The 24276-nt window shown below is 47.0% G+C and overlaps 1 protein-coding gene across 5 annotated transcripts in view; it reads left to right on the top strand.

Moving 5' to 3' along the window:
• LOC134530692 (cilia- and flagella-associated protein 157) overlaps positions 1-24276 on the top strand; it is a 39118-nt gene that overhangs the window by 3477 nt on the left and 11365 nt on the right. For 2 of the 5 annotated variants that reach the window (XM_063365767.1, XM_063365763.1), the window contains exons 1-6: positions 13255-13598; positions 15079-15232; positions 17537-17705; positions 21858-21960; positions 23406-23559; positions 24095-24218. In XM_063365767.1, coding sequence (XP_063221837.1) covers positions 15096-15232; positions 17537-17705; positions 21858-21960; positions 23406-23559; positions 24095-24218 — 687 coding nt within the window. In that variant the 5' untranslated portion in view covers positions 13255-13598; positions 15079-15095. Of the gene's footprint in view, positions 1-13254; positions 13599-15078; positions 15233-17536; positions 17706-21857; positions 21961-23405; positions 23560-24094; positions 24219-24276 lie in introns of those variants that run through there. The other 3 variants (XM_063365764.1, XM_063365765.1, XM_063365766.1) reach the window with 3 other exon arrangements.

The raw sequence follows: 24276 nt of genomic DNA on the forward strand, positions 1-24276 counted from the left end.
GACATTTAATAACGCATCAGTTCCTGGGACGTGCCGCGGTCGCATGCGAGTTTTCCATGCCCCGGTACCGACACGCCCGCGCCCAGCATTCGTGGCCTCCACGCCACTACGAGGATGGACACTTGGTAATTATGTAATCTAACCTGAAATGTAAGCACACTTTAGATTGGCTGATCGCATCCAACTGACATAGTACGGCCGAAGGCCACCCCAAAGCCCGACCTGCACCCGCCAGTACTCGGCTCCGCTAACGGAAAGCACCCCTAGCCATGGCCCACCCGTGTAAAGTGAGCAGACCGCAGCCCAAGGTAGAGAATAGCGAACCATTTTAATTACGCATGCAATGCACTCCTCATGCCTACAAAATTCCCCACGCAATAATAACGTAATCAAAAACAAACAAAAGCCCCTAATTAATAAAGTGCGACGTAGGAGTGCCCGGGTCACTCACGTGTAGTTTTCTACTAAAACAGCTGTGAGTGCAACCCTTGCGGCCTTCAGCCTAAATTCAGTAGTGAAACATGTGACGTAATTCAAACCACCCCAAATTAGCATTATCGTTCGCCACTGGAGTAGTTTTCAAGAAACAGACAGTCTCCAGCTTGACTCTAATATTCAAACTTATTTTAGACAAACTTATTAAATGTCAACTCTAAAACATATATAGAGATTAAGTTAATCATTAAGTTTTATTATGTGAATTTAGAGCCACTTAAAATTAGTTAATTATATAGATTTTTACGAATAACGGAACTTTAGAAACTCTGGCGCGACCGGGAGCTCACCCCTCCCCTAGCACCAGGGCTGCACACCAGTACAGCGCGACTCGCGGACCGGGACGGACGCACGTCCCACGGGGAGCCAGCATCTCTTTGTTTCACCGAACGTCCATCTGGTAATTATAGTCACAACCAAAACCTTTTTTTAATACTCCCCGTGTGCGCCCGGTCCTTTTCCGGTGTAGGGCCTAACCCAGCCGCGTCAATTTAACACGCCCCACACAAAGCATTACGTGGGGCCGTGCAGTATACGGTACGGGCCGTCTCCCGCCACCCCAGAACTTTATTTAATCGCCCAGTGCACAGGCACAGGCTACATTCAAGCTCAAACGTATTTTTAATTTAGTAGCGAGCCGCGGTCCGCACAGGTGGGCCCGCGCGTCGCAAGTTACAGATTACGAGATTAGCAGATGCTAATCGAACGCTCTCCCTCGACGGCAACTGGCGTGCGGACTTAAGTAAACGCACGTAGAGGCACGCAGGTTTCCCTCTCAGATAACGTGTGCAGTGTAATCGTGTACGTAAAAGCACCACAGAGTGCCGTTTTATCAAGTGTAATTGTAATAATAGTGTAATCAAAACTTCTACGTGTTCCGACGCCTCATTGGCAGTCATGTACCGCCGAGTAAACCTCGCGCCCAATGTAATGAACTAGTGTCAATCGTGAACAATAAAAGCCCACCCCGCACCTCCCGTGCGCGACGTGCGACCCGTAGAACCAGAACAGTGTATGTAAATTAACCTAAACAACCCAACATAATCAGGAAACAAATTCCATCACCGCCGACGGTTCTAGCGGACCACGCTGGGGCAACGAACCCACGACCATCACACGGTTAGACACCGAGCTAGCCAGGCGCCCTCCCGGAACAGAAATCTCTAAGAAAGCCAGCCACCCCGCTAGGACCTGCGCCCGATCTCGAACACGAGACCGCGGCGGACGGCACAACTTATTTTAGAACCTATTTGTGGCGACGAGGCAACCTATTCTATATGCAAAATATTTGATGGAAACTCAAGTCATCCAACTTGTCAAACAAACGTGGCTGTGCTAGTGACGTTTTCGGTGACGTCCTAACCCTGCAAGGTATTTGACACAACACATTGGAAGGTGTTAGAGAGAAAATTTGGCAGTGTATCAGGACCTTAAAAAAAAGTTAATAACTGTTTAGTTTGAAACGAAATCACTTACATTGAAAAATAAAATAGTAAAGGGACAGAGGATGTGGGATCGCACTGTAACCGAAAGTAGGTTAGAGCTAGGCTGGTATTCATATTTATGTCTTGAGCAATTCCTTCATCAAAATATTTTTATATGTATTCGTATTTAAATATTTGGGTGCCATAAATGTTGCTTGAAATTATCTCAAGAGATCGCAAACAAGACTGTCTTGATTTGCCGTCGTCCGGGGTCTCGGGCTCGAGTCCCGGTGTGGCTCCTAGTGGGAAAAGGCGGTTCTTGATCTGTGTTGTCCGGGTGGGCGCCAGACTAGCTCGTTTCTAGTCGTGAATTTGGGGTCGTGGATGTATGTGCCCCTGCGTGGCCCACTAGGGCCGGCGGCGGTGTTGCGTGAGATGATTTTAAATAAGAGACGTGGAGTTGAGGTGGTGGTGTCGTACCTTTTATTCAGAGGAGCGAGTCGTACACAATACAACACTCTACAGAGGTCCCCGGGGGGTTGTTACTTGTTATTCCGTGGCGCCGTATTGTTTGTGTTCCGCGTTACGTGGCCTCGGATGCTGTTATGTCTCAGACGTCTCACTGGGTACGCAGGTAACGTAATTTCGTAACACAAAGGCGGGACACAAAATACACTGAATTAAGGGGGCGCGTACAGGTTACGTGGCACTCGTTACTCGGGTAACGTAAGTTAGCAATACAAAATACGGGATACAAAAATACACTGAATTAAGGGGGTGCGCACAAGTTACGTGGCACTCGTTATTCGGGTAACGTACGTTAGCAATACAAAACACGGGATACAAAAATACACTGGATTAAGGGGGCGCGCACAAGTTACGTGGCACTCGTTACTCGGGTAACGTAAGTTAGCAGTACAAAATACGGGATACAAAAATACACTGAATTAAGGGGCGGGCGATTGGAGACGGCCAATCCCGTATGCAAATGTCTCGGCGCGGGTGTTGTGCCCACTGTGGTGAAACACGCACCGCAATTAAGTTTGCCCAAGTTCCCTTGCGGGTTTGTGGTCAGCGCCGTGCGCGTGACCTTAAACAAAGTTCTGTACGTTGCGGGAGACGGCCCGTGCCGTATGCTGAAGAGCAGCCCCACTGACCAAGTGTGGTGCGGGGTGTCCTTAAGTTGATGCGGCCGGATTAGGTCCTGGACCGTAAAAAGGGACCGGGTACTCACAGAGAGGTTAAGTAATAAAAGGGGTTTGGTTAATTAGTGACTATATTTACCGGACGTTACTTTCAATGTAGACAAAGGATGTTGCCTCTCCGTGGGACGTAGGTCCGCCCCGGTCCATGAGCTGCGCTGAACTGCCGAACTGGCATGGCGTCTGAGGGAGGCTCGGCCTCTCTCGCGCCAGGCGTGACCTCATTACGCTAGACTCCAAACGGGTGTGTCTGGAAGAGATTTTATTGTCGCTAAAATCCTAATTTAATGTTTTAGGAGGAATGGGTACGGTTCTTCTCTTGTCTACTCAGGTTTCCGCGGCTTTGTCTTTGATTCCTGTTCGGGTCGCCTGACTCGGGTGGGCCATGGCCAGGGGTGTGTTCCGTTAGCGGGAGCGCATACTGGCGGGTGCAGGTCGGGCTCTGGGGTGGTCGTCGGCCAGACGACGTCAAACGCCCCCCCCCCCCCTGTGAAGCCCGACCTTGCGCCGCTTATGGTCCCGCTAACATGGGGCCACCCCTAGCTCCGGCCGCTCCATCCCGGCGTGGTTCGCGGCTCAGCAGCTGGTTGGCTCCGCGTACTGGACCTGGTGATCAAGGCCGACTGGGCCAACGTGCGCGCCGCCCCGGTTGCCGTCGTGGCAGGCGTGCCGGGGGCGGCGTCGTGGCGTCTGGGTGGGGTCAGCGGCTGATAGGGTCAGCGCACTGGACCTGGTGAACGTGGCCGACTGGGCCAACGTGCGCGCCGCCCCGGTTGCCGTCGTGGCAGGCGTGCCGGGGGCGGCGTCGTGGCGTCTGGGTGGGGTCAGCGGCTGATAGGGTCAGCGCATTGGACCTGGTGAACGTGGCCGACTGGGCCAACGTGCGCGCCGCCCCTGTTGCCGTCGTGGCAGGCGTGCCGGGGTCGGCGTCGTGGCGTCTGGGTGGGGTCAGCGGCTGATAGGGTCAGCGCACTGGACCTGGTGAACGTGGCCGATTGGGCCAACGTGCGCGCCGCCCCGGTTGCCGTCGTGGCAGGCGTGCCGGGGGCGGCGTCGTGGCGTCTGGGTGGGGTCAGCGGCTGATAGGGTCAGCGCACTGGACCTAGTGAACGTGGCCGACTGGGCCAACGTGAGCGCCGCCCCGGTTGCCGTCGTGGCAGGCGTGCCGGGGGCGGCGTCGTGGCGTCTGGGTGGGGTCAGCGGCTGATAGGGTCAGCGCACTGGACCTGGTGAACGTGGCCGACTGGGCCAACGTGCGCGCCGCCCCGGTTGCCGTCGTGGCAGGCGTGCCGGGGGCGGCGTCGTGGCGTCTGGGTGGGGTCAGCGGCTGATAGGGTCAGCGCATTGGACCTGGTGAACATGGCCGACTGGGCCAACGTGCGCGCCGCCCCGGTTGCCGTCGTGGCAGGCGTGCTGGGGGTGGCGTCGTGGCGTCTGGGTGGGGTCAGCGGCTGATAGGGTCAGCGCACTGGACCTGGTGAACGTGGCCGACTGGGCCAACGTGCGCGCCGCCCCGGTTGCCGTCGTGGCAGGCGTGCCGGGGGCGGCGTCGTGGCGTCTGGGTGGGGTCAGCGGCTGATAGGGTCAGCGCACTGGACCTGGTGAACGTGGCCGACTGGGCCAACGTGCGCGCCGCCCCGGTTGCCGTCGTGGCAGGCGTGCCGGGGGCGGCGTCGTGGCGCCTGGGCGGGGTCAGCGGCTGATAGGGTCAGCGCACTGGACCTGGTGAACGTGGCCGACTGGGCCAACGTGCGCGCCGCCCCGGTTGCCGTCGTGGCAGGCGTGCCGGGGGCGGCGTCGTGGCGCCTCCTAGCTCCGGCAACAGCTCCACCCGGGTGGTGCTCGCGGTGGCCGCAGTTGGTAGGGCCCGAGCACCTGTCCCGGGTCGTCCCACGCCGAACATCCGGGGGTTGACTCGTCGAGGTAGCCTTGTGGCTGACAGGCCCTGCGCCCTGTTCCCAGGTCGAAGTCGGCCAGGCGAACTGGAGGTCTGTGGGCCCGTCGGGGTCGTTCTGCGGGCTCGCTGGCGGGTTCGCTTGTCCCCAGTCGATGTCCCGGTCCGCGGAGGTCCTCCTTCGGCGGCGGTTGACAGTTCGTGGACTGGTACGGAGTCCGTTCCCGTTCGGGTATGGCGGCTGATGCTGAGGTGGCGATCTCCGGGTCGGTCTCTCCGGGTTGCGTGACGATCGGCGTTTGCCCGTCGTCGTTGCCCGCATCGGATTGACCTATGCTGTGCGACAGCTCGGCGATCTCCACGGCCTCTGCTTCATCGCCCCGTGGGTAGCATTGCGGTGGGGGGCTCTCGTACACCCCGCTTCCCTCCCAGGGTACCACTGCCGTCTCCGGTGCGTTCTCGTGGACCTCTTCTGGTTCGTCTAGCACGTCGTGGGCGGGGTCGCCCCCGGTGTCCCCCGTGGCCATGCTAAGGGCATAATCGTCGAGGTACGTGGGCGGGCGCCGCCACCGCCGTGGTCGTGGCCTCGCCTCGTCGTCTGACGCGGCCTCTGCGGGTGATGTCCCGGGCGTGTATGCAAGTTCGTCGCGGGGCCTGTTGGACGTGGTGTTCGTGAACACTAGGGTGCGGTATGGGCGCGGTTCGGGTCGGCTCCTAGCGGGGGTCGCTTCTGGCGAGTTGTCCTCTTCCTGGACGGCGTCGCTCTCCGGTGTACGGCGTCCGTTGTCGTCCGGAGTGGGGGGTCCTGAGTCCCCGTCTGGGTTCCTCTCCCCAGGCAGGGCGGTGAGCCGGATGTCGTCTCTGTGCACCTTTTTCAGGCGCCGTCCCTCCGTGCGGACTAAGTACGTCGTCCTGCCTAGTCGTCGCCGTACTGTGTATGGCCCGCCCCAGCGCGGGGCCAGGCCCGCGCAATAGTTGCGGGGTGCGGCTGAAAGTGGGTGTAGTCGCGCGAACACCTGATCGCCGACCTGCACGGCGGGTGGAGGATGATCTGTGATTGGGGTGATCCGGTTGGCGTACCTCTCCTGCCTACGTCTTGCCTCGTCGTGCAGAGTCACCCGTCGTTGGTCGCGTTCCTCCGTCGTCTCGTCGGGGTGTGGAGTGCCGTGTGTGGCCCATTCTCCCGGTAAGGGCAGGTTGTGGCCCTGTATCATTTCGGCCGGTGTGCGGCCGGTTGCGGCGTTGGTGCGGCGTCGTACACAGAAGAGGGCGTCAGCCACGTGCAGGTCCCACTGCGTGTGGTCTGCCCCCAGCCGAATCCGGAGCTGTGCCTTCAGTTCCTGGTTCCGGCGCTCTGTCGGGTTCGCTCTCGGGTGGTAGGCGGGCGTCGTGTGGTGCTCGATCTGGTGTTCGTCGCACCAGCCCTTCCAATGTCGCCCCAGGAACTGACTGGCGTTGTCCGTCAACATCGACTGGGGGTATCCCCAACGGGACAGGAATTCCCTGGTCAGCAGGCTGATGATGGTAGGTGTGCGCACGTTCCCGCATGGATACGCCTCCGTCCACCGCGTGAAGAGGTCCGTCACGACGAGGAGGAAGCGTTTGCCGCGCGGCGTGCGGGGGTAGGGGCCCATTACGTCTAAGGCTATCGTTTGGAAGGCGGTGGTGGGTTCCCTGGGTCGCTGTTGCTCCTCGCCGTCACGCCGCCTCGCTTTCCTCGCCTGACAGACCTCGCATTCGCGCACGTACGTACGTACGTCGTACGTGACGCGGGGCCAGTGGTAGTGCCGGGTGACTTCTCGTCGTGTCTGATCGGTCCCCGGGTGTCCAGCGAGGTCGTGGTCGTGGAAGAACCGAAGGACCGCTTCTCGGGCTTCCGTCGGGACGTAGGTCCTCCAGTCTTCCTGGTGTCCGGGTGTGTGAGTCTGAATCAGGCCGTCTTGCACGCGCCACGCCTCGTGTCCGGCGGTCGCTTGCTGGCGGCGTCTTGCCGCGTCTATTGACGTTTCCTGTGCTCGACGTACCCGGTCCTGGACGTCGGCCACGGTGTTGGGTGGGTCTTCGTCCCCGTCCGCGTCGGCCGTGATTCGCGCGCATGCCGAGTCGTGCGATGCGTGTCCGTGTGGTGTGTCCGGGGGTAGAATCTCCTCCCAGTCGTCCTCGTCCGTCAGCTCTGTTCGGTCGTCGGGTTCCCGCGACAGTAAGTCGGGGAGCTGGTTCTCCGTGCCGGGAACGTGCTCGACGTCGAAGTCGAACGACTGGAGGAATAGCGCCCATCGTATGCGTTTGCCTTTCCGCCCCTGCATCGTACGCAGCCAGGTGAGGCAGCTGTTGTCCGTCCTCAGTGTGAAGCACTTCCCCTCCAGGTGGGGCCGGTACTTTTTCATTGCCCAGACTACGGCTAGGCACTCTTGCTCGTTGCTGTGATACCGGCGTTCGGCCGGTCCGAGCTTCGCGCTAGCGTAGTCGATGACCTCGCGGACCCCGTTCGGGTCCGTGTGAAAAAGCACCGTGCCCACACCGAGTGCGCTGGCGTCGGTCTGAAGGTAGAGGCGGCGTCCGGGGTCTACTCGTGTGTGGGTGTGACAGCGAGTGAAGGCGGCTTTTATTTCTTCGAAGGCGCGTTGCGCGGGTTCGCCCCAATGGTACCGTGCCCGTGGTGACAGGAGGTCGGTCAGTGGTGCGATGGTACGGGAGAAGTCGGGGATGTACCCCCTGAGCCAGTTCACCAGGCCGATAAACCGTTGGAGTTGCTTCCTCGTCCGCGGTGGTGCCGCTTCAGCGATCTTGCGCAAGTGAACGGGTTGGGGTCGGTTGCCAGCCGCGCTTACTAGGTGGCCCAGGAATTCGACCTCCTGGGTCCCGATATGACACTTGTGGTGTGCGGCCGTGAGATGGTGTGTGGCCAAGCGTTCTAGGACCAGCGCCAGGTGTCTGGCGTGGTCCTCCCACGTCTCGGAGAAGACGATCACGTCGTCGAGGTACGCGATCGCAAACCGGCCCAGGTACCCCTCCAACACTCGGGTCATCATTCCCTGGAACGTGGCCGGTGCGCACTTTAGCCCAAAAGGCATGGCGCGAAATTGAAACTTCCGCCCGTCTGGTATCGTGAACGCGGTTTTCCCCCTGTCTTCCGCCCGTATGGGCACTTGCCAGTACCCAGCCTTCAGGTCGAGCGTACTGAAGACTTTCGCGCGGCCGAGTCCGGCTACGGCGGCGTCGACGCTGATTTGAGGTGGGGGTGAGCTAATCGTGATCGCGTTTAGCGGCCGAAAATCGACGCAGAAGCGTAGCGAACCGTCTTTCTTTGGGGCTAATACGACGCAAGCATTGTAATGACTGTTGGACGGCTCGACTACCCCGTCGCGAAGCATGTCCGCCACTTGCTCCCGGATGGCCCTCTGCTCCCGGAACCCGTAGCCTCTCGGGGCCTCGTGTACTGGGTTGTCGTGGGTGGTCGGGATGTGGTGTTCGGTGATGGTGGTGCGTTTCAGTGGGTCGGCTACCGCGAAGACGTCCTGCCTTTCTGCCAACACGCGTTCCACTGCTGCTCGGTACTCGTGGGGGACGTTGTGGCGGAACTGGTCTAAGGTTACTTTCTCCCCCTGACTCTCGGGGGTAGTGCCTATGGCGTACACCGTGAGCCGCTCGCGGGTGCCAATGTAAACTCGTCTGGGTTTCATTTCGATCACCGCATCTTGTCTCGCTAACCATGGTTGGCCTAGTACTATCCCTTCGTGTAAGTCCTCTACCACTAGGGCGGTTACCGTGGTGACGTCGTCCCGAATGCGTACCTCGAGTTCGGCTTGCCCCACTGTCCTTCCCGGTTGCGTGCTGGTTGCTAACCGTAACTCGGCTTGGTGGGGCTGCAGCGCGCCGGGGGGTACCAGGTGGGGGGCCACGAACACGTGGCTCGCGCCCGTGTCTACCAGGGCCGCCGTGGGTTGCCCGTTGACTTCCACTGGGATACGGAGTAGGCCGTCGCGAGGGCGGACTAGCTGGTTTATCTGCGGTGTGGCTGCTTCCGCGGCGGGTGTGGGTTGGCTCGGGTTACTCGGAGGTGCGGGTTTTACCGCCGTGCCCCCGGGTGGGCGTTTCCCGACGTGTTGGTGAAGGGTGGTGTTTGCCGGCGTGGGCAGTCGACATGCCAGTGGCGGGTACCTGCGGGGCAGCCCAACTGGCATCGCGGTAGTGGGGGTTCCTGCTGTGTCGATGACCCATCGGGCCTACCAGGTGGTGGTGCGTCCTCGATGGCTCGTCGCGGGCGGTCGGGTGGGTAGCCCCCTGCTTCCCGGTTCTGGACGCTGGCTATTCTCTGACCCATTGGGCGTCTGGCCAGGTCCCGGTCGGTGTTCGGGGGGTCGTAGTGTCGCAGTCCCCGGATGTTCTGTTCCGTGTCTATGGCTTGTCGGACGTAATCCTCGACTTCCTCTGCGCGGTAACACCGCATGAACGGTTGCAGTTCATTGTGTAGGAGGGTGGTAATGGTTGCGAGCGCGGTGGCTGGCGCGGCGCCGGGTGCTACTCGATTGAACAGTTGCATTTTCTTGGCCAGAAACTGCTCGACGGGTTCGCCGTCGCGTTGGCGTTCGCCATAGAACTGTGTCGTGCATTGGACCAGTGCGTGTTCCGTGTCAAATCGGCGGTTGAATGACGTGGCAAACTCCTCCCAGGGCATGCCGAAGCGTCCCCAGATGTTCCACCATTGGCGTGCGGTCCCCTTCAGCTGTTCGCTCGCTCGCCCCGACCATTCATCGGTCGGTATTCCGGACCGTGCCAGTCTAACCTCGCAGTGTGTTAGGAAGTCTCTGGGTACTTCGTGCCCTATTCCGCTGAACTCGGGTAGTGCTAACTTCCCTGTGTAGCACGGGTTGCGTGTATGCATCCCCGTGTTTGGTCCGGTGATTGCGCTTGGTGGTGGGATGTATTTGGGTGCCAGATTGGTCCGGGCACTCGTGAGGCCCACAGTCGGTAGTATGCCTCCCAGTGTGACGTTAGCTTGTGCCTCCGTCTTAAGCGGTGCCCATGACCACGGTAATTGGGTGTGCGGCTCGCCGAGTAACGTCTCGCTCCAGGGCTTGCCCCAGGTCTGTTCGGTGACGTTGTCCCGGGTGTTCGCGCATTGGCATGTCCTGTACCACGGCAGTGATCCCGTCAATAGGTCTATTTCCCTTGGTAATAGGCAACGCGTGCACACGAGGTCTGTAGGTGGTGCCTGCATGTTGAGCTGTATGTTGTACGTTCAAGTTCGCCGTCTGTGACGGGCATTTCGTAGTCTGGGCGCGTGTTGTAGCGCGCGGGTTTGAGATCGGCGGCGGGCAGGTGCCCGGACAGCCGCACAAAGAGGAGGCGAAAACGGTCCGCGCGGAGTGGGGGTATCGGGATGGTTGCCCGAAGCGGAGAGCGTGAAGCGGGGTGACGAGGTGGGGGTAGGTGCCCGGACAGCCGCACAAAGAGGAGGCGAAAACGGTCCGCGCGGAGTGGGGGTGGTGACGTCGCTCCGTTGCTCGCCTCGCCGTGATGACGTGCGGGGGTGGGGGTGGTTGGAGTGTCCTTTGTCCGCTCGCCTCGTCGCGCTGGTCTGTCTGGCCTTCGACCCTTCCTGTGTCCAAAATGGCCGTTTCGTGTCTCTGCTGTCGCCTGTTGGTGAATTTATTTCGAAAATGTCCAGAAGTGAAAAAAAAAATTTTTCACGTTATTTTCTGCCCCACGCAGCGGGCGCCAAATGCCGTCGTCCGGGGTCTCGGGCTCGAGTCCCGGTGTGGCTCCTAGTGGGAAAAGGCGGTTCTTGATCTGTGTTGTCCGGGTGGGCGCCAGACTAGCTCGTTTCTAGTCGTGAATTTGGGGTCGTGGATGTATGTGCCCCTGCGTGGCCCACTAGGGCCGGCGGCGGTGTTGCGTGAGATGATTTTAAATAAGAGACGTGGAGTTGAGGTGGTGGTGTCGTACCTTTTATTCAGAGGAGCGAGTCGTACACAATACAACACTCTACAGAGGTCCCCGGGGGGTTGTTACTTGTTATTCCGTGGCGCCGTATTGTTTGTGTTCCGCGTTACGTGGCCTCGGATGCTGTTATGTCTCAGACGTCTCACTGGGTACGCAGGTAACGTAATTTCGTAACACAAAGGCGGGACACAAAATACACTGAATTAAGGGGGCGCGTACAGGTTACGTGGCACTCGTTACTCGGGTAACGTAAGTTAGCAATACAAAATACGGGATACAAAAATACACTGAATTAAGGGGGTGCGCACAAGTTACGTGGCACTCGTTATTCGGGTAACGTACGTTAGCAATACAAAACACGGGATACAAAAATACACTGGATTAAGGGGGCGCGCACAAGTTACGTGGCACTCGTTACTCGGGTAACGTAAGTTAGCAGTACAAAATACGGGATACAAAAATACACTGAATTAAGGGGCGGGCGATTGGAGACGGCCAATCCCGTATGCAAATGTCTCGGCGCGGGTGTTGTGCCCACTGTGGTGAAACACGCACCGCAATTAAGTTTGCCCAAGTTCCCTTGCGGGTTTGTGGTCAGCGCCGTGCGCGTGACCTTAAACAAAGTTCTGTACGTTGCGGGAGACGGCCCGTGCCGTATGCTGAAGAGCAGCCCCACTGACCAAGTGTGGTGCGGGGTGTCCTTAAGTTGATGCGGCCGGATTAGGTCCTGGACCGTAAAAAGGGACCGGGTACTCACAGAGAGGTTAAGTAATAAAAGGGGTTTGGTTAATTAGTGACTATATTTACCGGACGTTACTTTCAATGTAGACAAAGGATGTTGCCTCTCCGTGGGACGTAGGTCCGCCCCGGTCCATGAGCTGCGCTGAACTGCCGAACTGGCATGGCGTCTGAGGGAGGCTCGGCCTCTCTCGCGCCAGGCGTGACCTCATTACGCTAGACTCCAAACGGGTGTGTCTGGAAGAGATTTTATTGTCGCTAAAATCCTAATTTAATGTTTTAGGAGGAATGGGTACGGTTCTTCTCTTGTCTACTCAGGTTTCCGCGGCTTTGTCTTTGATTGCTGTTCGGGTCGCCTGACTCGGGTGGGCCATGGCCAGGGGTGTGTTCCGTTAGCGGGAGCGTATACTGGCGGGTGCAGGTCGGGCTCTGGGGTGGTCGTCGGCCAGACGACGTCAGATTAAGACTATCTTATGATAGTCCCATATTTCTTATTTCCGAGAGGGCATTCTCTTGTATCATAGTCGTTGCTTGAGAACACCATTGCATAAGCATGTTTCATAGTCGCTGATACCTTGCTTAAGAACACGAATATGACTATCTTTGCCAAGACCATTGCAGACACGTCTCAAGCAATTGCTGTTCAGATCGCATTTTATATAATGGCTGATTCAAGTGAACCTCATATTTTTATAGTTATATAAATCCTATTTTAAGTGCTGAAGCAATTTGATATGTGTTTTAACTGAGTTTAGTGACAGGTGGTTACATTTTCAAGTACTAAACAGTCCCATTTACCTATTTACATATCGATTACAGAACCAGTACAATGGATGTGGAAGACGATGAGTTTAATAATGGTTGATAAAGTTCATATCGCCACCCGAAAAATTAAATTTAAATTCGTGACACCCAGAATCCATTAAAAGTAATTAAAAAACTGTGGCATTCGCTGTAATAATACATAATCTCCCTCTCAAGCTCCTTAGAGCTTCCGTAGTGGAAATAGAATGATAGATTATGGACAAAGATGTCAAATTGGGATTGTTTTAGTTGTTCAAATCTTGTCATATACGTTACTAGTTTTTTTTCGTTACAGGTTATTGAATACAAATATAACGAAGACTTTATGTAGCCTTTCTTGTTCACGGAATATGAAACATGGATATTGAAATCGTTCCCTTGAGAAACAAGACGGTGTTTGCTAAGATGGACTCAAGAGAATGCTCAAGACATGACTATTAAAACTAGAATCGAATGAATTCCAGAGGACACTTTCCTCTTTATGCCTTATCATCAGTACGAATGATTTATACTCTTTTATATACCTAATATAGAGGAACCTTACCTACATTGATTTAATAAAGTTTTAAATACTTTTCTGATTTCTATCTTACCCAAAGATGGTTAAATGTGATAAAATATTTATGACACACTCAGTTTTATTTCCATGAACAAATAAAGAATGTGTCCGATTGGAAAATACTTCAGAAAAGAGTACTTTGGTGTTTCCTCATTGGCGTGACCTTTATGTTATCTTTGTATTATTTCCGCCGAAAACAATAATAGGAGTACCACGCAGTTCAAAAAGCAGTCTTTGAAATATTAGCGTACAATGCTTTAGACTGTCATTTAATTGTATACCTCTGCGACTTATCTCTGTACTGTCTTTAAATTATTAACCACAAATTACACATTTTTTGGCAAAATGATTCCGTATTTTAATCAAATGACACATGTTACCATGGTTACTTGTAAATTTTCTATCATAAACTTACGTTCTATTATGAACAGAGCCATTAGAAATTTTATCTTATTTTAAATACGGAATTATGCACTAGACCGAAGTAAAATAATAATAATAGTGCTTAATATTTATATTTTTTATTTTGGCTTTTGGTGGGTATAAGTACAATGAATGAATGTGTGATTTCTTTTTGTCTATGTTGTATTCAAGGGCATACGCAAACGCCTGGGGCAGAAATGGGAGGGGGAGAGGAATTTCCTCCTTTATCACGAAATTATAAAAACAAAGTATACAAATCAATCATTCCCACCAACAAAATGTAAATAATTTAAAGTTAAAAAAAAGGAGCAAAATGTATTCCCCTCCCCAAAAGTAATTTTGCGTATGCTCCTGGTTATATTTTGTACATAAGTACCTATTGAAAAAAATTCAGTGGGCGACGACTCTTTAAGTTCCCGGGTGAAAATAATGCAATCTGTACCCCAATGCTTATGCGACACATGTATGTATAAAAGCAACATGCAGCAGATGTAATTTAGCAAATTCATTCATAAAATGTGCAAGTTGCAAAGCATCAAAATCTCTGCAAAGAAAGCCATCAGAAATGCTAGAAGCTGAAAGTTGGCTAATTTTCAATTTGTTTCTCTTAGTAATGAAAGTTTTCCCATTACAGAAAAAGGTTTACCTATTACAGAGTATGTTTACTTAAAATTACTTCTTTATCTTCTACATTCATGAAATAGTATTTTGCCACTGGATGTTCCTGACTATTCCAAAATATTCAATAAACACATTAGCACAGTGGCATAATGGAAGGGAAAACCAAAGGGTCTAAGTCACTCCAGATGATAAAAAAAATATATTGAGAATTGACTTCCCACCTACCACCAAATGTGTCATAATGAGTTGTATGATATATAGCTATTGCTATAAGTATACTCTCTTGAGGTTTAAGAATTAATTTTTGACTTGATAACATGTTATAAATCGATGAACGCCGACTGCACGCTCTAAAAATTGTCACGTTCCGCCTGAGCCAAGCGTGCAAGAACCGGCCAACCACCGTGCGAGAAAATCTTCTATAATATCAAACAGGTTAAGGCTGGCTTTTTAACTAATTGTTCGTGATTATATTTAAATAAATTATTTTAATTAAATTTTCAATAACTGTAAATAATATTTGAAAATTAAAAAGTATGCAATTTTTCATCAGTGTTTTCTTAAGATGTTATTACATAAAATTATCGTCCGTATACAGACATTACAGACAACCCCCTTTTTTTATATTTAACAGCATATAAAATTTCCCAAGCAGATAACATGCTTTATGAATTGAGAAAAGTATTGAATATACATATTTTTTAATTTACTCATTAAGTATAATATAACTATGTATGCTAACAACAATTTTACCTAATAGTATGTCTACATATATGACCTTTGCTAGAAATGCTTTGAATTGTTTGGGCTAGTCCTTACATTACAATATCTTGGCTGCATTAAAGAATGAGTATGGGGCAATATTTTACTATTTGTGATTATAGTATCTGTGTTTTAAAGTTGAATAAGAAAAAGTTGGATATGTGATGTATAAAAAAAATAGGAACTGAATATGCACGTGTATACTTTCAGAATATAATTTTCCAGTCATGTCTAAAAAAGCAAAGAAAGGAGGTAAAAAGGGAGGCAAGAAGGCAGCAGTGCAGGAGGAGAAAGTGGAATTGACAGAGGTCGATAAAGAATTATTTCAAATACAAATCTCTGACCTTATGAGAAAAGTTGAAAGGTGAGTGTAGGTATACGTACTTCTTAGTTCATCGACTTGCAGAACACATCACAAATTATTTTTACACCAAAAACTTGCTTAGTAAGTACTGTGACTAAAAATTATTTATGTAAGAAAAGTATGGCCAAAAATTAGACAAGATCAGAAAATTAATTAGAGTTTTTGGAGTTTTTCCGTAGAAAATTTAAGTGTAATACAATTAACAAAATATATCTTTCATATTAGCTCAGAAAAGTTTGGCAGTTTTTATTTTTTAGAACAAGACATTAGTTATACAGTTTTACAAAACACAATGCTTATGCAAATATATTTAATATATTTGCTTGTTAACAATAAAATAGAATGTTGATGGCCTGATCTAGAAGTTAAGATGTAAAGGGCTCACTCACAGTGAAAAATGTTTTCATACACTAATTGTAAAGAAATTATACAACCAAAATCTTTAAAGTTATCATTTCTTTTCCTCCTATCCGTACAAGAATCAGCAACCATGCACACCAGTGGGACTGGTCTGGCTTCCAAGGACAAGAACGTGCTGAATAAATTGTGGTATCCCCTGATGGGACTGCAAGTTTGACTCGACAATTCTGTTTGAAATACTTTGATGCCATTCTGTGATGTGATGAAAATGTACTTGAAAATCAACTATCAATGGTCAACTAATTTTTACACTTTACAGTAGTATCAATATATCCATACTAATATTATAATTGCGAAAGTGTGTTTGTCTGTTTGTCCTTCTTTCACGGAGCAACGGATCAACATTATATTTTACATGTAGATAGTTTATGGGCCAGAGAGTGAAATAGACTACATATAATTATAAAATTCCTTCCCTAAGGGAGTGAAATAGGGATACATTCAGTTTTATAATAGAAAATTATAGGATGTAGGTCATAGATACACAAACAGTGAGTTTGTGTCATTTCTCTGTGTCTGCCACAAGGTCATATAGTAATATCTGGCAAATTCCTATCCTCCTTGGCGAAACCTATCTGCTTAGTGAAGCTCGTGACTACTAGCAAAATAAGGGCACCAATAATTGTTTAGTTTAGAACTTCATCAATAGATGGCATTGCCTTAAATTTGTAATGCACTATTGTTTGGTGCGTCCATCATGCCTTGCCTAGGGATTATCTGCCTTCTCACAAAATGAAGCTGAAGAGTGACGTCCCAGTTTAGCGATGTGTAGCCTTGATACACCAAGATTGTGCAATCAATGATACTGTAAAATCGAAATTTTCCATTTTTCAAGTGTGTACAGACTTGAAACTCGGTAGTGATGTTCCTTATATTATGATGTGTTTAGCACGGGCAATGCAGAGTACATTAGTTAGTACCATATAAATACAATTCTTCAGATCAATTAGTGACTGACATGGACTGTATTTGCAGAAACGTAGAAAACTGGATCGGTAGTAAAAGTGAAGTATTGCTTATACGAGGAAACACAATGGTTGAGTGCTCAGATCACTCACCTATCGCCAAGGTGATCTGGGTTCGATTCCCAGCTGGGATACATCTGAATTTTTCATAAGTGGGAAATGTGGCAGATGTTGCTGAAAGCCAGTGGGTTTCCTTGGGGTACTCCTGTTTTCCTAACCTAGTCATTCTTATTTTATCACCTACATCATCTGTAATGACCTTAGCGTCAAAATATTTGCCTTACCTGGCATATATACTGTGTGCAGAGCTTCAGGTAAAACCATGCAATTTGAAAACTGCTTAAGATATCTGAGTGGTAACTGTTTATTAAAAGCAATTAGGAATTTGCTGAGAGCAGATGAGTAGTTAGTTATGTTCACATATTTTTTTTAAAACTGTTTTTAGAAGAGTGAAAATGACTAAAATGTGCCTTTTCAGAATAATTTTTAGGCAAGAAACATTCGGCTCTGAAAGCATATTCAAGGGACTTGCATTACACATACATTTCATTCCTCGACCATATAATGTTATAGTTAACATTTAAAAAGATTGTTCACAAAACAAATGAACATGTGTTTATCACAGTTCATTTAAACTGGAGACAGGTAATGGTAAATTCGTGCATCATGACTCTCACAGGACTGAATATTCCATGGAACCAAGGAAAATGTTTCTTCCCCTACTTTAAAAACAAAAAAAGAATAAAATGGTTATAAGCCTTTATTTATACAGACTTGATTATTTCAATGAAATAAAAGCTTGGGTGAAAGCCACCACATTTATGTACATATTTTCAATTTAAACATTTATTTTTTCTAGCAAGTAGGTATGTGCGCTGAAATAACATGTCTTTTAACAAGTAATTTGCATATTATCCAGGCTCAAGAATCGTTGCAGAGAGCTAGAAACGAGTAATGAAGATTATCAACAGAGGTACAATCAGTTAGATGAAGATCGCGCAGATATTATCGCATACTTGAAGCGAGATCTTCAGCAGAAAACTGATGAGATCACTGAGCTTGAGGAGCGTCTTGTAGGGCTACAAAAAGTAAGTGATTGTAACGGAACTATTTTATATACACACACACACACACACACACACACACATAAATACACATATATATCTGATTTGATTCACTTATCACGAATTATCAGTAACTATAAGCCTACTGACTTGAAATTTGGCACGTCTATTCCTTTTGCTTCGTAGTCATCTGCTAGGAAAGGATTTTACGAAAATCCTTCCCAATGGGGTTGCGGGGGTGTTTTAAGATCAAAATTCCCATTTTTGGTCTAAAATGTACATGGCATGCATTGTTGATGCATTCTTCGTCTCTGTTAAAATTTTGCTAGGGAGATGAAAATTCAAAAATCACTTTTTCAAGTATATGTCCAGCAGACTTAAAATTTAGCTCTGATGTTCTTCATATTATGTAGCCATAAACTGAAAACGTCTTTAGCCAAAAATAAGCTGCAAAGGAGGGTTATCAAAATTCCATGTATTTCAACAATAAGTTCTACAAAATTTTGCAGGGTGTTAAAGATCAAAAGTTCCCATTTTTTAAGTATATTCCTACAGACCTGAAACAAGGCAGTGATTTTCCTCATGTTACATAGCCATCACTGAAAACGATGTCACAAGGGTGGTGTAGCCCAGGCAACGCTGGTTAATTCAGCCAGTAAAACTACATATGTATATGAGATTAAATTTTAAATACTAAAATTAAATATTATTCATTTCTTTCAGTTATTTTAATATGTAGTAAAATTCACAGAATATCAATACATTCAAAAGATCTCAACTCCCTTGTTCCTAATGCAGAACCAGAAAGGAGTTTTTTGCTCTAAGTCTCATGTAATCATCCTTATCACTTCCTTTTCTGGTTGATGCCCTTTATACACAGTATGTTCCAGCGCACCACTACATAGTCATGTTTGCTCACTGTAATGTATATGACATGTGACTGCAGCAGTGCTTGTCCTGAGAGTTCAGTGTTCTGTTGTCAGTGCCGGGATCAATACCGTACTTATTCTAGGTATACATCGACAACGTTGACCATCCATCTGGGTTATTCATGACTTCACCTACCATTGACCTCAATGAAGACTCAATACATTTAAGGACCCAAAATAGTCAATCAATGGATATGGACACATCAGGCACAAACACATCAAGACTGCCCATCATTTCTCAACCAATGCGGGCAAACTAGACCAGTAGCAGGATTAGGTTCATGCCCACAGAGGAGAGTTTTTGGTGGTGAAGATTGGAATTCTGTGAATTTTTTCTTTGTCAGAATGCTTCATGTCGGTGATAGTGGCACCTTACAGAAGTAGTTTCCCCGTACCGACGTTGGAGTTGTTGATCAAGGATTCCTCGAACAATATAGATTTATCTTAAGGAAGTTGATCAAGATAGAATCCAAAGCGATCACGTTCTCTGTTAATCAAATTGTAAGTAGTCTCATGATTACTAGTATTGGTTGTTCCTTCAATGACAAATCCATTTACTTTCTTCAACATGCAATTAGAAGCAATGTAAAAGGCAAGGTAAAATTTGGCAGGATTGAGGTTGTTCATTTTGAAGAATCTTGCTAAGGGTTTTTAGATTAGGTGTAGAGTGATTTTGAATTTGTTGTAGCAGTTAATTGGAAAATGATGATGTTTCTCAGGTAGGCTAAGAATGAAGTGCTGCAGAGATGGAGATATTCAATTTCCTTGTCAAATAGAACTTTGAATAGGAAATCTTCATCAGGTGCATCTGTATTTGGAAGTGGTAGTGGATGCCATTAATGGCGATGCTGAACGTTTCCTATTTTTTGTGGCAAGTTGGAGGGACTTCAATCATTTGGAATTCGTCAGATTTCTTTGAGAAGATGAATGTACAGTAGGTAGACTCAGGGGAAGAGATGGCTGGGAGGTAGTGTGAGTGGAAGAGTCTCTGCAATGTTTTGGTATTTGACGTCATAGTTGTGTTCCATGATGGATGTGCTGGGTTTTAGATTCACAGTTGAGAAGGTATTTTTTCTAGAGGCAACAGGCAAAGGTTCGTGATTTTGTTTGTCGTTTTGACTGAATCATTATGAACTGCAATGTCTCTTTCAGCATCTGAATGTAGATATGTGTTTGTTTGTAAGGATGTAGGCCTGTTAGAATGTTCTGAAGGAGAGCTGTTCTGTTTATTTTATTTATTTATTTATTTATTTATTTATTAATATTGTAATATGCCCACCAACAACCGAGGGCTTTAGCGGTGGGCACGACACATATATACAAGGACAACATATAAACAATACAAACAAAATACAAACAAGCAAATAAAGTTTAAAATATAACTATTAAAAATAAACATCAAAATATAAAATGCATAAAAATAAATACAAAACATAGACATTATAATGAAGTTACTAATTGCAGGCTTATGTAAAAAAAATAATTAAAAAATACATTATATAGCTACACTTTTACAGATTAAGATGATCAATTTTATTGAAATTAGAAATGAGTCGAAAAATTATATCATTCTTTTTATGGTATGTACATAGGGTAGATGTTAAACGGCTGTTAAATTGGGGAATTCTAATGCCAGTATTATCAAGAATGAACTTACAATTCAATTTTGAACAGTAACAGTTTTTAATAAATACATAATCCAGATAGATACGGCGTTCAGAAAGAGAATCTATTGTAAGCTGAGAGAAGTTTTTAAGAATAATTATTTTATAAAATTTATTCTGAATGTATTCAAATTTATTGCTATCGGAAGCATTAATTGAATTCCAAATAACTGAACAATATTCTAACTTAGATCTAACAAGTGATAAATAAAGACAAAGAAGAAGTGCAAATAAATTTATTTTAAGGTTTTTGTTTTTTGTAATATTTTTTTGTGAAATGTGGTGTGTTTGAGAGGTTTTTGCTGAGGGTCTCGGTTGTGGATGTTTCCTAGTTGTTCTTGGAGTTGGGTGTCCCAGTTTGGACAAACTTTGACCTTGAGGAGATTGCATTTGAAGTCTTACTATGTAGCACCGTGGGGCTACTTATATAGTCTGTCCATTTTGGGTGAGAAATGATGGGCAAATGTGATGTATTTGTGTCCATATCTATTGATTGACCAATTTGCATACCTTGAGATGTTGAGTCTTCGGTGAGGTCAATGGTAAGAGAAATCGTGAAGAACCAAAATGGAAGGTCAACGTCATCCTATTCTTAGAATAAGTATTGATCCGGGCACTGACCACAGAACACTGAACACTTAGGACAAGCACAGTAGGCGACACCACTGCTGCTATCACATATGTCACGTACGTTACAGTGAATGAACATGACAGAAATGGTGCAATGGAGCGGGTTGTATATGAGAGGAATCTATTGGAAAAAGAAGTTATAAGGATTATTACATAAGGGGATTTAGAGCAAAAAACTTTTCCCATTTTATGGCCCCACATTAAACAATATCTGTCTACACTCAACTCATGTCTCATTCTGATATGGTTTGAAAACTTCTGGCAGTTTGGTTTCCGGCCAACCCTTTAAAACAAATTGTGTCACTTGGTTGAAAATGGGATTCTTTTGGGATTTAACTGCTACCTCCTGAATGGCCAACATGGGTACCGCATTTGCAAAAAAAAAATAATATATGAAGACCCGTCTGTTTCAATTTGAGTTTGAGAAACATTACGAAGTGATAATCTAGGTAACCCATTACCCTATTCTCTTTAGAAGTCACCAGTTTTATGTCATATGTAAACCCTGATAAAAATACTGCCCATCTCTGCAGTCTACTAGCTGCCATGGATGGAATCATTTTTTTGGGGACCAAATATGGATACGAGTGGTTTGTTATCAGTTACCAACAAAAATTCTCTTACATACAATTAGTACTGACAATATTTTTTTACCCCAAAGATAATTGTTAAAGCCTATTTTTCCACTTGAGAATAATTTAATTCTGCTTTTGTTAGGGATCTCGAAACATAAGTAATGGGTTTATCATTTCCATCCTTATCAACCTGGCTGATGTCTCTAGTGTATAAAATCCCATCTTTTTTGATAACCATGTGCTTGGTGATTCAAAACCCATGCTGTAGGCTAAGACAGGAGGTCCTGACATCTTAAGCCTTTATGAACATACTAAATGTGCAACGTAAAATCCGCACTTTCATCCAATATTAGTAGATGTTGTGTGGTCTGTTTGCAGTCAAAAGATGCTGACACTGCCATGTTCTTGGAGAGAATTGCTCAGTTTGAGAAAAACTACAAACTGATGCATGAACAGCTGACTTCTGAAATAAAACTTCTGAGTGAGTGTCACATGCAACTTTCAAAACTGCAATCAAGTTAATTGTAATTGTAAACTGAGCTACACTAAATGTTGTCAAATAAGTAAAACCCTTAGGAATCAAGTCTTGAGATTTCCTAGCCATAATTGTTCAACTCGAAATTGACTTTTTGTGTATGTTATGCAAAATACAAAAGGTGCACCTGGTCATAGTTCTAAGGAAAAAAAATTATCATACAAGAACTTTAAGGTTATTGCATATTAATCTGCATAACTTGTTAGCAAACAAAGCTTGAAGAGAAAAGGAAATTTATGTAGTGTGCAAATCTTAAACATCTACAAATCCACAATAAAATAAAGAGTTTTCTGTCAACTTATTACTTCTTGAACAAACAGATTCACAGTCTTCCAAAGTGTTTCTACAGTCAAGGGCCAGAAGAGAGTAGTGATAAGACCATGCACTTCTTGCCAAAGTGTTTGATTTCCGAAGGGTCCAAACTTATTTTCGCAAGTGGGTAATGCCGTGGGTATTACCATCATGGTGGGCTTCCTTGAAGAAACTTTTTCTTTTCCTCCCCTCATCATAATTTTGTTGCACTTCACCTCTCTCGCATATCACTGCAGCCATCATTCAGGGTGGCTGGTAGCAACAGATCTGTACTTCTTGTGCCTGCCTGAAGTATGGAACCCCTGTCCATGTTGAACTTGACTGGAGCCCTGCTTGAGTTATACTTTCAGGCTAGCCACTCCTGCTACGAGTAGCTTGCACTTGTCAGCAATCAGACATCACAATTACAAGGTGTGCCGGTGGTTGCAATCTAGTTCAATGCTAACCGCTAACACATGTTACGCTTGTTATGCATGTATAGTGAATGCATCTTGGAATATTGTTCCACTGTATATCACTGCACATGTTTCATGATCAATGGTGTACAATGGCAGTAATTATGCTGCTACTAGATGCCACCACTATTTTCCATTGTTTTGAAAAAATATGTTTCATATTGTACACAATTGATGCAAAAAATTATATGTGATTTCAATACATAACAATTTAGTATTCCACCAGTGCTGAACGAAACATTTACATTAAATTGTGGGCCACACCTCTTGCAAGCTATCACCGTGGGGATGGGGAGTGTGAAAGGTAAGCTATACCAATTCACAAAATGTTGACCATATAGTGCTTAACACGCTATTGAGCTGAGCAGTAAGCATAGAACAGTGTTGATGTTTAAGTGGATCGAGACAACTCAGCATTATTTGGTTCCATAGGAATCTGCTGGTCCGTTCCAAGCAACGTGTTTCCATGGAACTATGGAGTCCAGCTCCCAAGACGTTTGGCCCACAATATACAATCAACATACTAAGTACATTCAATAATATTAATGTTACCCATGAATTAATTACAAATTAGAGAATTTTTAGTTTGAAGAGCCAAGTAAATCCTTCAGCATTCCTGCACAGGTGGTAAACTGAATTCATTGGAAGAGTTTAGAATTCAGCGTGAGGAACTGACAAAGAAATACAAAAACCAAGAAGAGAGAATGGCAGAACAAGAAATCTTGCACCAACAGGCTATGTACGATGTAGAGAAGAAATTTATCATTGGCAAAGATAAGTAAGTTGAAAATGGCTGTAGTAGCTTGAACATATTTGACAAATATAATCCAAATCTGTAATCAGTTTTGTGCATATGTGTGGAATTGTTTTAACTAAACTTCTTTTGGTAAAAACATTAATTTTTTTTTGTAGTTTTATGCAGTTACACATAAAAATGTGTCTATTACATATTTAATTCTATGTAACTGATGGACTGGCACCTTCCAGAACTTTGTTTGGTATCGTATGCTAGTGCACTCCAGCTTGTACTCAGGACAGTTTTCATATTTGTTTTGAAAGCATTTCACAGTTCTCGCCTGTCACAACATATAAGTTGCGGAAGGTTATTGAAACATAGTAAAGTTTTGACCCAGTTATTGTTATGAGCCTTCAGCCTAGTTATTTCGAGAGCATGAAAACAAATTTGCATATGATCTTTTAATCTGTATAGATATCCATGACACCAAGAAAGTATGTTCAATCTTACAAATTTCCATAATATTCATTACTAAATATATCCTGTATGCTGTGTATATTGTGCTTTGTGCTTACAGGTTGAAGAAAGAGATGGAGGCTAAACTGCTGCAACTCTCCACAGACTTCCGTGATGCCATGCAGCTCCGCATAGCGGCCACCACACACAGGGCCATCCGAGAAAACATTGCACTCAGCAACGAGGTATTGGCAGCTTTCACCCCAACACAGATGACATACAGATTGCATGATCTTTGGTTGT

The sequence above is a fragment of the Bacillus rossius genome, chromosome 3 (genome assembly GCF_032445375.1).
Source record: "Bacillus rossius redtenbacheri isolate Brsri chromosome 3, Brsri_v3, whole genome shotgun sequence".
Classification (NCBI taxonomy): domain Eukaryota; kingdom Metazoa; phylum Arthropoda; class Insecta; order Phasmatodea; family Bacillidae; genus Bacillus; species Bacillus rossius.